Source organism: Sceloporus occidentalis, unplaced genomic scaffold (assembly GCF_023333645.1).
Source record: "Sceloporus occidentalis isolate IW3139 unplaced genomic scaffold, rSceOcc1.0.p SCAF_386, whole genome shotgun sequence".
In the NCBI taxonomy this organism is placed as follows: domain Eukaryota; kingdom Metazoa; phylum Chordata; class Lepidosauria; order Squamata; family Phrynosomatidae; genus Sceloporus; species Sceloporus occidentalis.
The window spans coordinates 241,228-255,208 of record NW_028317366.1 but is presented as its reverse complement, the minus strand read 5'-3'; the positions used below and the strand labels follow the sequence as shown (position 1 = coordinate 255,208).

General features: G+C 44.1%; 1 protein-coding gene across 1 annotated transcript; it reads left to right on the top strand.

The window, feature by feature from the left end:
• Positions 1–4,057: 4,057 nt before the first annotated feature.
• LOC149273312 (transcription factor ETV6-like) lies at positions 4,058–7,107 on the top strand. The gene is made up of 6 exons (XM_089506484.1): positions 4,058–4,136; positions 4,396–4,530; positions 4,627–5,169; positions 5,748–5,890; positions 6,413–6,513; positions 7,002–7,107. Exons 1-6 carry the CDS (start codon positions 4,073–4,075, stop codon positions 7,105–7,107), a joined length of 1,092 nt encoding a protein of 363 aa, XP_089362610.1. The 5' UTR covers positions 4,058–4,072.
• Positions 7,108–13,981: the final 6,874 nt, after the last annotated feature.

Genomic DNA, 13,981 nt, shown 5'->3' with positions numbered 1-13,981 from the left:
TTTTACCCGCCAACTGCATAACCTTGAATTTATTCCTGAACGTGTGAAATAATTGTTATTGGTGAACAGCAGGCATCGTGTGATTCCATGGTTACTGTGTTTAAGCATTGAACCCGCTAAGCATGTGCTACATATGGTTTCGCAGGAGTGGATGGCTGGCCTTGATGAGAGTGATTGCTCTCCTGCACCTCCTGCGCTAGAAATCATCTATAAATGTTGAAAAGAAATTTATACCGCAAAGTACATTTAACCTGCTTTAAAAAACGACGGTAAGAAATGTCAGATGCAAAATACTTTTGCTGAAAATGTAGTAGATAAGTGGAATAACCCCCAGCAGAGGTGGTAGAGGGTAATACAGTGAGGGGATTAAACATGCATGGGATTGACATACAGCTCCTGAATCTAAGACGAGACCAACGACTGATTAAGGTTTGAGTCTTTACAGCAGGAGAAACGGGCAGACTAGACGGGGGGCCGATCTGCCGGCAGATTGTGTGTATTTATACAATATGAGTCTTTATAATATTTATTTTTCTCTTTTTTTTCTTCTTGAATCTTCCAGCAGGAGCAAACTTCCTTCTCGCCTCCCGAAAGCCCAGCACGGAACTGCCACCCATCCTCTCCGTCGGTACTCCATGCCCCTGCGCCGCGCTCTTACAGGATGGAAGAGGACGCAGTCAGGCTGCCGGCACACCTGCGTGAGTACCCTCCCCACGCCTGCCTCTCGTACCCCTCCGCCACCCCTTCTCCTTCTCCGCCACCCCTTCTTCTTCCCAGTCGACCGACTTATTACCAGCCTTAGGTGGAAATGCCACAAAAAAAAACGTATAATTGTTACAGAAATCATTAAAAAATAAAATTTACCATCTGTGTGATTCTGGGGAATAAACGCTGACCGTGGAGCCCAAGACGCATGCTCTGGGCTGCCTGCCTGCGTGTGTCGTGTGTCTCTGAGTCTCAGTCCCTCTTAGCTTGTGTAAAGAAGAAGAACCATGTTAAAAGAAGTTGGGTTTCAAATCCAAAACCTGGCTGAGAGTGTTTAGAGTCATAGCACACAAGGAAGGTGTTAAAGCGTGGATTAGCGTTGCAACAATATTCTGGGATGATGCAGCAGTTGTTGGAACCCAGCATTCCTAGGAGAACTATTTTCCTGGTTGTGCCTCCAGCATCTATTTGCCTCCTATCATAGGGAAGACACCTTGTGGTGGCACCGCCCAGCTTCTCAGACCCCCTAGGAAGCTGTCCAGGGCCGGCCCAATGCATTGTGCTGCCTGGGTCCAAGGATAAAATGCTTGTTCTTTGTTTGCTTCTCTCCGTGTCTTTCATCTTTATCCATTTCTTCCTGTGTCTTCTTTCTTCGTCCCCTTTTCCCTGTGTCTTCTTTCTTTGTCCCCTTCTCCCTGTGTCTTATTTCTTTGTCCCCTTCTCCCTTTGTCTTCTTTCTTCGTCCCCTTCTCCCTGTGTCTTATTTCTTTGTCCCCTTCTCCCTTTGTCTTCTTTCTTCGTCCCCTTCTCCCTTTGTCTTCTTTCTTCGTCCCCTTCTCCCTGTGTCTTCTTTCTTCGTCCCCTTCTCCCTGTGTCTTCTTTCTTCGTGACCTTCTCCCTGTGTCTTCTTTCTTCATCTGCTTCTCTCTGTGTCTTTTTTTCTTCGTCCCCTTCTCCGCTCTGCCCTTTTTGCGTAAAAGTATTGAGAGACCAGAATAATGCAGAAAGATTGGCAGAAGAAGGTGCAAAAACGCTTCTCTTTCTCCTCGAATCTACCCCAAAAGAACATGCCTTGGGGTGGCGGACAGCCTCTCCTGCCGACTGGGTTCCGCTGTGAAAGGCTAGAATGACATGTTGAAATTGAAAAAATAAGAGAAATCATAAAATTACCCCGGTGGAGAAATTATTTGGCTTTCTGAACCAAACAGTGTCTTTTTTTTACGATTGTTAATACGACGACCGGTTTTCCGCCCTGGAACAGGCATGCACCAAATATCTTTGATGGTTATATCCGGAACTTCTCACAAATGAGGATGCATCGAAAAAAGGGGAATTCTCAAGCAACAGAACTTGCACAATCGCACGGGAAAGCATGAGTTATTTTTTCTAGTTAAGGGACCCAGCATTCACCGCCGTTTGTTAACCCCTTATGGTGCTTGCCCAATGCACTACATCCAGCAGCTGCTGTCTTAACATCATGGGAGTTATAGTTCCACTGTAGATGGAGCTTCACCTATTGACGCTATAGGTTATGCCCTTGTGTTTAAGAAAGGGCAATTATTATCTCAATATACATTTTTTTTATTCGTGATATTTGTGGGACCTGTGCCGGTTACAGATCTTTCTGGCAAGTGAAGTGTTAAGATTTAAAACTCCGTAATAGCGGCCAGTGATTATATATATATTTTGGATTTCTTTTCTTTTTCCGCATCCGGTGCTTTGTAGAATAAGCGATGTTCGATAAGCCCTATTTTTTTGGGGGGGGGTTTGACTCCCTTCCCCTTGGAACATGCAGGAAATTTCCTATTTGGGGAGCTTGGAGTGGAAGGAATTTCCTGCGTGGGCTGATGAGGTTTCCTGCCGCGGCGACTTTCTTGGAAGAATCCGTCGCTTCCTAACTAAATGACGATCGCAACCAGCAAAGTGTGACGGGCGTTTGGTAAAATTAACACGGTATCTGTCGTACCGTGGGAACCTCCACCCATTGTATGGAACACAGCATTTAGCATATATTGCTTAAAAATGTAGTTGCCCATCCACCCCCCTCAGTATATACTAGTATTATCTCATGCTAGTATATTATTCACAATCATTCACATTCATTTACCAGGTAGAGAATAATCTCACATTCATTTACCAGGTAGAGAATAAGTGCATTCATAGACTCGGAATCAGATGTTATTCATTTTGAAGATATGATGATTATGTTAATCTGTGTCATACAGAAGCTAAAGAAATCATAACTAAAAAAACCTTACTTGAATAACTATAGTTTTTTTCCTTCCATATTCATTTTTTATGCCCAGTAACTTCTGTGTGTGCGAATGAATGAATAACTACCTTTTGTACTTTTATATATCTCTTTCAAATAAAGAATCTAGCAGGTTGTGGTGCTCTAACACTGGTGGTTGAGTAGGTCAGTGCGTATTGTCCCGACGCGCGCATGCACGTCTTTGTAAATACTTTGTGGCTTTGAGGTTGCCGTGGAGACATGCCTGCCCGGAGAAGCCTGTTCCGCGTGATAACGGCACACCGCGAAGTCTGTTTGACCGCAGGAAATTTCCTGCCCGAGTGACATCTCTTCCTGTAGAGATGAAATGCATGATGGTTAAGGGTCCTTGGAATGGCTCGAGTTAAAATAAATAAAGGTCGGGACCCGTCGGTTTATACAACCGAGCGACGCGATAAAATGTTACCAAAAATGTCAATAACCAAATTCAGTAATAATGATATGGTGGCAAGAATGTGAAATATCTCAACTCCTGATGGGTCTGTATGGATTAATGTATATTCGTTATGTTTGTGTTAATTGCCCCAATTAAATTATACAGCGCGGCGTAATTTGTTGGCGCTTAATTAATAAAAGGAAATATTAGTCAAGTCACCAAAGTCTGGATGGCCCATCTTTCTTTTTTTGTAGTTCTAAATATGGCCACAAGGGGGGGAGTATGACACCGGAAGGGTGGTTTATAGAGCGCAATGATGGGGATCACTATATCAACCAATGGAATGTTGCACCTAGCAGGAAAACGCTGTTTGGTTGCTATGGCGATAAGGCCACTTTTAAATTGTGGCCCCAAAATTGCCCTACTGTGACCCGTTTGGTGAGTTTTAAAATGTGTTGTCTTGGCCAGCCTGAGTGTGTTGAGGCTGGACAAATGCTCTGTGGGCTACCAGGTTTCTGGCTGGACTATCACCCCCGCCCCCCCCCCATTGTAGTATCGCCATGCTGGGTTGGTAATGATGTTTTGGGGTGTCTCCCGCAGGTCTTCCTCCTGCACACTGGAGCAGGGAAGACGTCTCCCAGTGGCTGAGATGGGCAGAGATCGAATTTTCTCTGCACCCCATAGAGAGCAACACTTTCGAGATGAACGGGAAAGCCCTGCTGCTCCTCACCAAGGAAGACTTCAGATACCGCTGTCCCCACTCCGGTAAGGTGGTGGGATCAAAGGTGTCAAGCGGTGGGGTGGAAGTGCTGGTTATCCAAGGTGGGTGAGGTCCTCCACCTGTGACCAGATATGATAAACCAGCGCCCACCACCAGATGTAGATTTCACGTCTTTGTGATCTGTGTTGGATGGCCAGTGCCCCAGGACACCTACAGCCTCCCGCGTTTCGTGCTGAGGCGCTTAATCAGGTGATGTGGGATCCATTGATTGTGTTCTCACGGTGTGACGTGTGGTTTCTGCAGGGGACGTTCTGTACGAGGTTCTGCAGCACATCCTGAAGCAGAGGAAGTCGCGAGCGATCCAGTCCACCATCTTTCATTCAGGAAACTCTCTACATACTCATCCTGAGGTCCTTCTTCCCCAAAACCACCACAATGGTGAGCGTCCCTTCCCCCGTCAAATATTTATAAGTTCCTCCTTCTAAAAGTAGTCTTATGATGAAGGTTTGTTTCTGATTCTTGTTGTTGGTTTAGATCATCACCCGCAAAGGCCTTCAAGAACACCCTCCGATGCTCTCCCGCAGAACACAGCCACTATAGAGCTGCTCCACCGCTCCCGCTCACCAATGAACACCAACCACCATCATTCTCCAGATCAAGAGACACGCCCACTACGCTCCCCTCTGGATACCAACCTCCGCCGTCCGTCCCCCGCGGAACGTCTGCATCGCTTGCAAAGTGAAACCAACCATCACGTTCAGGACCCCTACCCGCTCTCCGTGTCTCCCGCCGAAGCCAACCACTGCCCCGTGGACCCTATCAACAAAGCTAGTAGCCCAAGACAAGACACCCAAAGGGTCATTCAACTCATGCCAAGCCCCATCATGCACCCGCTTCTTCTAAACCCGCGGCACGCCATGGAATTCAAGCAACCACGGCTGGGGGCAGACGATGGCCAACAGCGGGAAGGCAAACCCATGAATCTGTCCCATCGGGAGGAGATGGCGTACATGAACCCCATTATGGTGTCCGTGTCCCCTCCAGACGAACAGGCCATGCCCATTGGCAGAATAGCAGGTTTGTTGGCTGTGTCTTTGGTCCAATGGGAAGGTCATAGTCATAGGGGGAAGGTTTGTTGACCATTAAAAGTTAAAAAACCACCAGAACTTTTGCCATTTAGGAACAATTTACAAAAACATCTACTCCATTTTTCATCTGTGTATTGCGTTCAAACTGGTGCCAAATATACAGATCAATAGGTGAGTTGAAGGCACCTATAAGGCAGTTGGTGTACCCGCTATTTCTTTGACCTACCCTGGGATGGGGTTATATATAAATAATCGCTTTCCGATTTTTCCGATTATTTTTGTTTCCTTACATTCTCCTTTCCCTTCCTTTCCGTTATTTTCCCTTCCTTCCTTGTATATTCCCCTTTCTTTTTGATTTCATTTCCTAGGAAAAATAATATTAAAATACTCCTAAGGTTATGGGGATAACTCCGACCCTGAAACCTGCTACCTCTAGAGAGAAATAAACGTGTTATAGGCATAAAAAAAATCACTTTTTTTACTAAAATTCCAATTAAAATTCCATAAAACTTGTCGTGGTCTCGCGCTTGTTCTCCCGACCTCACCCTCTCGCCTTTCCGTGTGCAGACTGCCGGCTGCTGTGGGATTATGTGTACCAGCTCCTGTCCGACAGCCGATACGAGAATTTTATCCGCTGGGAGGATAAGGAGTTGATGGTTTTTCGGATCATCGACCCCAACGGACTGGCGCGTCTCTGGGGCAATCACAAGGTACCGGGCGCCCGGAGTTTTTTTTTTTTATTTGTTTTTTTATGTACAGTTGTAGTTTTGGGGTCTTGTTAATTGGCTGGAATCTTTCTCTAAGATATTAATTTATAAAAAAAAAAAATAGAAAAAAAAAGTAAAAAGTATAGGAAGACTGATAATCGTAACGAATGCAGGAATGGTTTTTAGTTTTAATTTCACTCCTTTTTAGCTCTTTTCTCTCGGTAATTGTTTCTTCTTCGTCTGGGGATAATATAAGCGTAACGAAAAGTTTTCAGGGGCCTTAAATGTTTCAATTCATCGACTTTCTTCTCCCTCTCCCCCCCTTTCTTTTTCTTCTCCCTCTCCCCCCCTTTCTTCTCCCTCTCCCCGTGTCTGTCCTTTCTCTTCTCCCTCTCCCCGTGTCTGTCCTTTCCCTTCTCTCTGCCCCCCCCTTTCTTCTCCCTCTCCCCGTCTCTGTCCTTTCCCTTCTCCCTGTCTCCCCCACTCCCTGGCTAATTCCTCTTTCTCTCCCGACCGATCAAACAGAACAGAACAAATATGACATACGAGAAGATGTCTCGTGCTCTCCGCCATTACTACAAACTGAACATAATCCGTAAGGAACCTGGACAGAGGCTGCTATTCAGGTAACAGAATATACCACTCATTATTCGTCCCCAGTCTCAGTTACTGAGCACTTTTGGAACCTTACCAGGCAAACAGGCGCAGCCTTTAGGGCAAACAGGTGACTAATCGCGTTCAAATAGGAAAACTGTAAAAACGACAATAGAAAAATAAATAAATAAAATAAAAATTACATAATAAAAAAAAAATAAAAAAAAAATCTGTTATGCCTGTTTCAACTTTTTAATGCATCTTTTTAGTGTATTTGCCCAAATGAATGCATATATTGTATGGGTCGTAATATTAATACAAAAATATATTACATGTTGTCATATATCCTAGCATTCCATCTGTGGGACGCTCTATTCACGGGTAAACTATGAATGAGGAAACATTTTAATTTATTACCAAATTTTTGGGGGTTCGACAGATACATTTAGTTACAAATTCAGCAGAGCAGGTGGAACAACATCTTTAATATAATATCTCTTATTATATCTTCCAACCCTAGATTCATGAAGACGCCTGATGAGATTATGAGCGGCCGGACAGACCGCCTCGAACATCTGGAATCGCAAGAACTAGATGAGCAGATGTATCAAGAGGATGAATGCTGAAGGTCGCGTCCTCGGCTCGGTACCCGAAGTGAAAGGTGGATGAATGAGACGCGAGGATGTATCGGGAGGATAAACGCCAAAAGGCTGTCCTCTTCACTGGGGCAAAAAAAATTAAAAAAATACTGCCTTCATCACCTGGATCTCAAGGAGGCAACAACTGCCTCCACTACCTATAGGAAGTATGTATAGACTGTAGGGATATTGTCTCGGGATTATCAGGACCGCCGGATGTTGCTAATTCTCAGGGAGGATTGCTGCGCTGGGCAGCCAACGTGAAGCATTTTTTTCCCCCAAGGAAGGATGAAATGGATCTGAGTTTTAGAAACCTTAGTTGGGTTTTTATTTTGTGTTTTTAATTTTTTTTTATTATTATTTGTACTTCTTGAGAGATATCCTTGGAGGTATTTGCAATGCATAAGATATGTATATACACCATGGCAGCAAACAGAACGCCCCTCCCCCCCAGCAGAGGGAATGAGCTTCTGACGTGGAAATCTCCACCTAATCTCATTATTTTTTTATTTTATTTTATTTTTTTAACATAATTCACTTCACCTCCTGCAATTGCACTAGTGACACAAAAAAAAAACACTGTTCTGACATCATCTTTTTTTTTTAGTCTGTGATGTCACCGAAGTCTGTGATGCCACTTCCTGTTTCTGTGAACCTCCTACATCATCCCTTCCTCAAAACTTACTACCTGTGACATCATCTTTGTGAACCGCATAACTATTTGTCCTGTGAAACGGCATACTCTGCGAAGTACCCCTGTGATTGTCTTTCCGAACTTTTAAATTAAAATAAAGGAAAAAAAAACTGCAAAATAAGGATAAAATGGACAGACGCCTCTTGGCAGAATGATTTCGATTTATGGGTGAATTAATTTTTATGACGGAATACGTTTTCTTGGAATGTATTTTATGATAATGTCTCTTCTTTGGTTTGCTTTTTTTTTTGTTTTAACAGTTGATCTATTCTGTATAGAAATGGGAAAAAAATGATTTCATAATGCCGCTAATGGAATAATTTGATCGGTTTTATTTTGTGTGAATATTGCAGGGGGGGGCAGCGGAGGATAGGAGGGGGGGCTTCAAAAATCAATTAAAATTTGTATTCGTAATGAGTATTGGATTTAATGTCACAAGGAGCACTTTGCCCACTAGGTTCATGTTCTAGGACCCCCATCCTCAAACACATCCCACCAGGGGGGCCGGGGGGAGGGCTTGATTTAGTAACCACGGAATTGGACTTGAGTTGCAACGGCAAAAAACCATCCTCACCGAACTGTGAATAATAGAACGCGAGTTTTGGGTCAACATGGACTTCAGTAACTAAATATTAATGGTTAAAGGTGCTGTTCCACTTAGCCAAAACTTTAATTCCCTCCCTCCCTTGTATGTTATAAGCAGCAGATCTGTCATAGAGAACATCACAGAGTAATTACGAATGAGCCCAAATCTTCCGATTAGCAAATTATTATTTTTGGGGAAGGTTTGGGGCATTTAACATTACTATGAATGTTTTTAACGATGCATTTAGATGCAAAGGTGTTTAATTCAGCAGTGTTGGTGGAACAGCACCTTTAATGCAGTGTGATAAAATATATGACGTTGTTTATTCACCGTGTCCGAACCCAGAGATCCACCAACTGGGGTCACCCAACTGCGGGGGTCGATGGGTCTTGAACGCAAGAAGTACCCCAACAGACATAGAGCTTGAGTGCCATCTGGTGGACAACAGCCAGCATAGCAGGTCTTATTCTTAACGCTTCGGCAACATAAACATAGACGTTAAATCCATGATGTTCAATTATTCCAGGTATCTTTTATGCAATATTGTGCCAAGATGTTAAAAAAAATTCCTTCTTGACTCCAAAAGTAGTCAGATTTGTCCCTGCGTAAGATATAGAAGATACCTTTATGTTTTCGGTAAAGTTCTATGATAGGATTTGGCCTTTAAATATATTTGTATACGGTCACCATGACCCCACGTCTGCATCTTTCCCCAAAAGCAAGCAAGAGCCTTTAAAAAAGCGTCTCCAAGCCAAAGGCGGCACTTTAATACATATGATAGCTGAGAGATACCTTTAAACCGTCAGACTATGGAGTAGGAGCTGCAGCTTCTCCCTCAAGCAACTATCCTTTTTTTTTTTTTTTCCTTAATTTTAAAGATTATATTCATTCTTTTTGGTAAATGAATGTCATTGGTTACTACTTTAATTATGTAAGGTTTAACGTATAGGCAGGACGGTACACTCCCATTACTCCCAGGATTACAACAAAATTACTATATATATTACTGTATACAGCGCTGGGGGTTATATTACTGTATACAGCGCTGGTGGTTATATTACTGTATACAGTGCTGGGGGTTATATTACTGTATACAGCGCTGGGGGATTATATTACTGTATACAGCGCTGGGGGTTATATTACTGTATACAGCGCCAGGGGTATATTACTGTATACAGCGCTGGTGGTTATATTACTGTATACAGCGCTGGGGGATTATATTACTGTATACAGCGCTGGGGGGTTATATTACTGTATATAGCGCTGGTGGTTATATTATTGTATACAGCGCTGGGGGTTATTACTGTATACAGCACTGGGGGAGTTATTACTGTATACAGCGCTGGGGGGTTATATTACTGTATACAGTACTGGGGGTTATATTACTGTATACAGCGCCAGGGGTATATTACTGTATACAGCGCTGGGGGTTATTATTACTGTATACAGCGCTGGGGGTTATTAATACTGTATACAGCACTGGGGGGTTATTACTGTGTACAGCACTGGAGGGTTATATTACTGTATACAGCGCCAGGGGTATATTACTGTATACAGCGCTGGGGGTTATTTCTGTATACAGCGCTGGGGGGTTATTTTACTGTATATAGCGCTGGGGGGTTATATTACTGTATACAGCGCTGGGGGGTTATTTTACTGTATATAGCGCTGGGGGGTTATATTACTGTATACAGCGCTGGGGGTTATATTACTGTATACAGCGCTGGGGGTTATATTACTGTATACAGCGCTGGGGGTTATATTACTTTATACAGCGCTGGGGGTTATATTACTGTATACAGCACTGGGGGTTATTACTGTATACAGCGCTGGGGGTTATATTACTGTATACAGTAATATAGAATCTGCCAGCAGGACGAACCCATTCGCTCCCATCTAGTCTGCCCGTTTTTTCCTGCTGTTTCAATTCCCTTACTGTATAAGCAACTACCACTTCTGCTGGGAGGCTGTTCCACTTATCTACCATTGTCTCAGAAACGTGACGATCTGTTACCTTGTGTTTATTCTCATCGCTCCCTGACGGACAGCAGGTTCCGGCACCTCCAGGGCCGTGCGGGCTCGTTACAGAGCGGTTTGGGCCAACAGAGAGGCTCCAGACACTCTCGATGCAGCCTTGGAGAGAAGGTGCGAGGTTTCACTCTTCACTCTCTTTTTAGGACGTTGTCATGTGATGTGAGGCCGGAAATGCGATATATTTATCACTCACGTTATCACGCTACGGCTCTGAAAAACCAGTCACGGCTGTACATGAATTACTACCCTCCCCCATCCGGCTGAGGATGGTGGGAGTTGTAGTTACCGAACAAAGCACTGCAGGCCCCCCAATACTCCGCTGTCCTATCCTTCCAGTGTGAAAAGCGAAGATAAGAAGGTCAACGAGGTTTTGGGGGGTTTATTTACAAAATGGAGAGTTTGCAGGGGCGTTGTGATTTTTAACTATTTAAATTCCCTGTTTATTATGAAAGGGCCCTGTGTAATGTATAATTTAATGTGTAAGAGATTAAAGATGTGTTAAATCTTCAAGAATTGAGGCCCCCGGAATTCAGTGATATGCTCATACCTGCCAACTCTCTGAGGTTTGCCCGGAGGCTCCAGGTGAAGCTCCTCTTCTCCAGGTCTTCGGGTCATCACCGAGAAACTCTGTGTCGCGGTGGGCGGCAACAAGACACACCCCAATCCCCCCCCACTTCCCCTCGGACCGCCTCCAGTTTTCCTGTAGTGTGTGGGACCGCCCACTGACATCAGCGGGACCCCCTTACCCAAATCCCATAAAGGGGGGGCTCGGGGTACGGAAAAACTGGTAGTGCCGAGAGATTTATTACCGGTGCCCCCGAGGAGAAGTCCAGCACGGATCTTTGGGGCGATTTTCTTATGATTTACATAAATTCCACGTTCTAACCAATAGCTGACAAGATGACAAAAATGATAAGAAACACCTGTTTTCTGGTGAAAAAGAGTTTATTCGGAATTTATTGCAATAGCAGAAAGTTAGCAGAAGGTAACGGACAAGATGGAGTCTCTCAAACAACATGGCTTTGTAACCCAGCCTTTCCCAGAGGCCTCTGCAGTCTCTCATTGGGTGTGACAGGAACGAGGGCTGATGGGGGAAGCAGGTGAGTCAGGGCTGGGAGTTAGTCCTCCTCCTGAGGACTGTAGATGGTGGAGTGGGTCTTGAGGATCACCAAGAGAAGAGGGAGGAGAGGCAGCGGTCAGGGAGTCCCCCTCCTGGTTGCCGTAACCCATAGGTAGCCTGTTACACTCCTATTCTGGCAGCCTATGGGTTACGGCAGCCTATTACCTTCCTATACTGGGGAGTGGCACTGGGTTACAGTGTAACTGGGAAGCAGGAACTGAGTATAAAGCACTCAGGCTGCACTCATGTGTGAGAGACACTCGAGCGGCCGCCCCGGACGTCTCATTCATCCAGGGGCCGAGGTTCGTGGCTTTTTTGGCAAATACTTAAACTCTGGTGACTTTCGGTATTTCGTTTTTCCTCCTCGAACTGGTTTATCGAAGTCTTCAATCCCTATCAGGAACTCACGCAGGTAATGACTCGGGACGATATACTTATTATTATTATTTATTGCTTTATATCGCGCCATCATATGCCGTAGCGCTGTACAAAGGGTAGACAGGGCTTAACAAGTATTATATAACAAGATGTCATGCAGAAACAACAGGTGAGGGCTCTGCTCAAAAGCGCTTACAATCTAGCGTGGACATATCATTCGGAGCTGTGTGATGAGCCAATGCTGGATCTCTAGGCAATGTCTGTATTAACCCCTTGAAATCTGGTTAGCAATAAAATAAGCCAGGAGTCCGTACAGGGCGTCGTTTCCGGGAGAGGTGGGTAGGTTCTTTTTTTATTATAAAGAAGTGATGTTATGGAGTAATATTAATATATTATTCTCAGGGTTTTCTTAATAGATGCGGCCCCTGCTTGAATGCAGGTAGTCTTGAAGGTTTTCAAACATAAGGACAGTTATTTGGTTGCCACCATTGGCAAGTCGCTACAATGGATGGGCAACTAAAGGGTTAACGTTTGTAAATTCTCAATGGTAGCTCATTGATAGGGAATTTTAAGTAGGGCCATAGGCCTGGGGAATTGGCAAACAGGAGAAATGACCGGTAGGCCGGTGCCAGATGGTGTCACTAGCAGCCCCACGCTGTGAGGGGGTAAGGGCCGATGAGGTGATTGTGTGGCCATCGGCCCGTAGGGCGTTTCCCAGAGCGGACTGTGTGACCATTTTTCATCCGCTGTCCTTAAAGTGCCGGGGCTGATTTTTAACCCTTAAGATCCATTTTATTAATTGTCACTGGAAAGGTGGATATGCCTGCTGGGTGCTGAGAGTCCTGCCAATCGGATTGGGGGGGGGGCTTCTGTTGGGGGCAGCTGCGACTTTTACAAAAAGTAACAAAAAAACCCTCATTGGTAGCTACAGTGATTGCATCATGTTTGGGGGGTGGCTGTTTGGTGGCAAAGATGGCACCTACAATGTGTTTGGGGCACTGCCCAGAGTTTTGGGACAAAAATGGCCTAGATGAGCTATTTGCCACAGACAAAAGCTGCCCTGGGGCTCCCTGACTTCACCAAGCAACATGTACCACAGTGCCAGCTTTGCCCCCAAACAGCTTGTGAGTGCCATTTTTGCCCCCAAACAGTCTGCATGTGCCATCTTGGCCCCACAAATAAAAGATGATACTAAAAAGTTGCGGCCTCACTTATCTTTGTGCAGAAAAGGTTATTTCTTTGATTTTAGTTCCTTCCCGTAAGTGAAGTTTCACTACCTGTAAATCACGTGACAAACCGAGTCACTGTTGGACAACGAAAGCCTTACCAGTGACGCTGTTTTAGCCTTTGCTTTGTTTCTTTATCCAGTAAGAGTTTCCACGAAGGAGATGCCTTTACTGGGGAGGAAAAATAATAAAAATATGGTGTTAAACATATAATGCCCAGGGAGGCCAACAGGCTTGGGTTAGAAAGGGTTAAAACAAAATGAAGTGTGGGGGGGGAATGCCCTGACGTCAGCTGGGGGCAATACTTTTTATATAAATAGCTGCTTTTTTTGGTTACTTTCTATTAAGCAGATTAGTAAATTCCAAAGAGGAGGGGGATTAGTAATTCACCCCAAAGTATCAAACCAGAAATAACGATACGCGTTCCCAGGACTGACCGCGCGTGCTGGATGAGATTGGCAGGAGTTGTAGTCCACGGCGTTTGTGGCGTTAAGCAGCGGTCACATCAGAAAACCTGCTTGTCCTTTCCCAAACCTTTTAGTGATAAGATATCAGAAGGAAAGCGTGGGGGGGGGGGGCGTCAAGTCATTAGAGGAATGCTGTTTACAAAAATTAAATTACATTTAAAAAAATAATAATCAATTATATGTTTATATATATTATAGATTATATATTTTAATAATTTTTTATATATTATAAATTTTTTAATTTTTTATATATTATAAATTATATTTTTAAATTTTTTATATATTATAAATTATATTTTTTATATAAAAATATATATCATTTATTTTTGTGTTCAGGCCCCTGTAGACGGTATAAAT

What these genes read in the sequence shown, in the direction of transcription:
- LOC149273312 (XM_089506484.1), top strand. Translation starts at nt 4,073, where the DNA reads ATGAACGGGAAAGCCCTGCTGCTCCTCACCAAGGAAGACTTCAGATAC. An exon ending in ATACCGCTGTCCCCACTCCG is followed by an intron (nt 4,137 to 4,395) that starts GTAAGGTGGTGG and finishes TGGTTTCTGCAG; the next exon opens with GGGACGTTCTGTACGAGGTT. An exon ending in TCCCCAAAACCACCACAATG is followed by an intron (nt 4,531 to 4,626) that starts GTGAGCGTCCCT and finishes TTGTTGGTTTAG; the next exon opens with ATCATCACCCGCAAAGGCCT.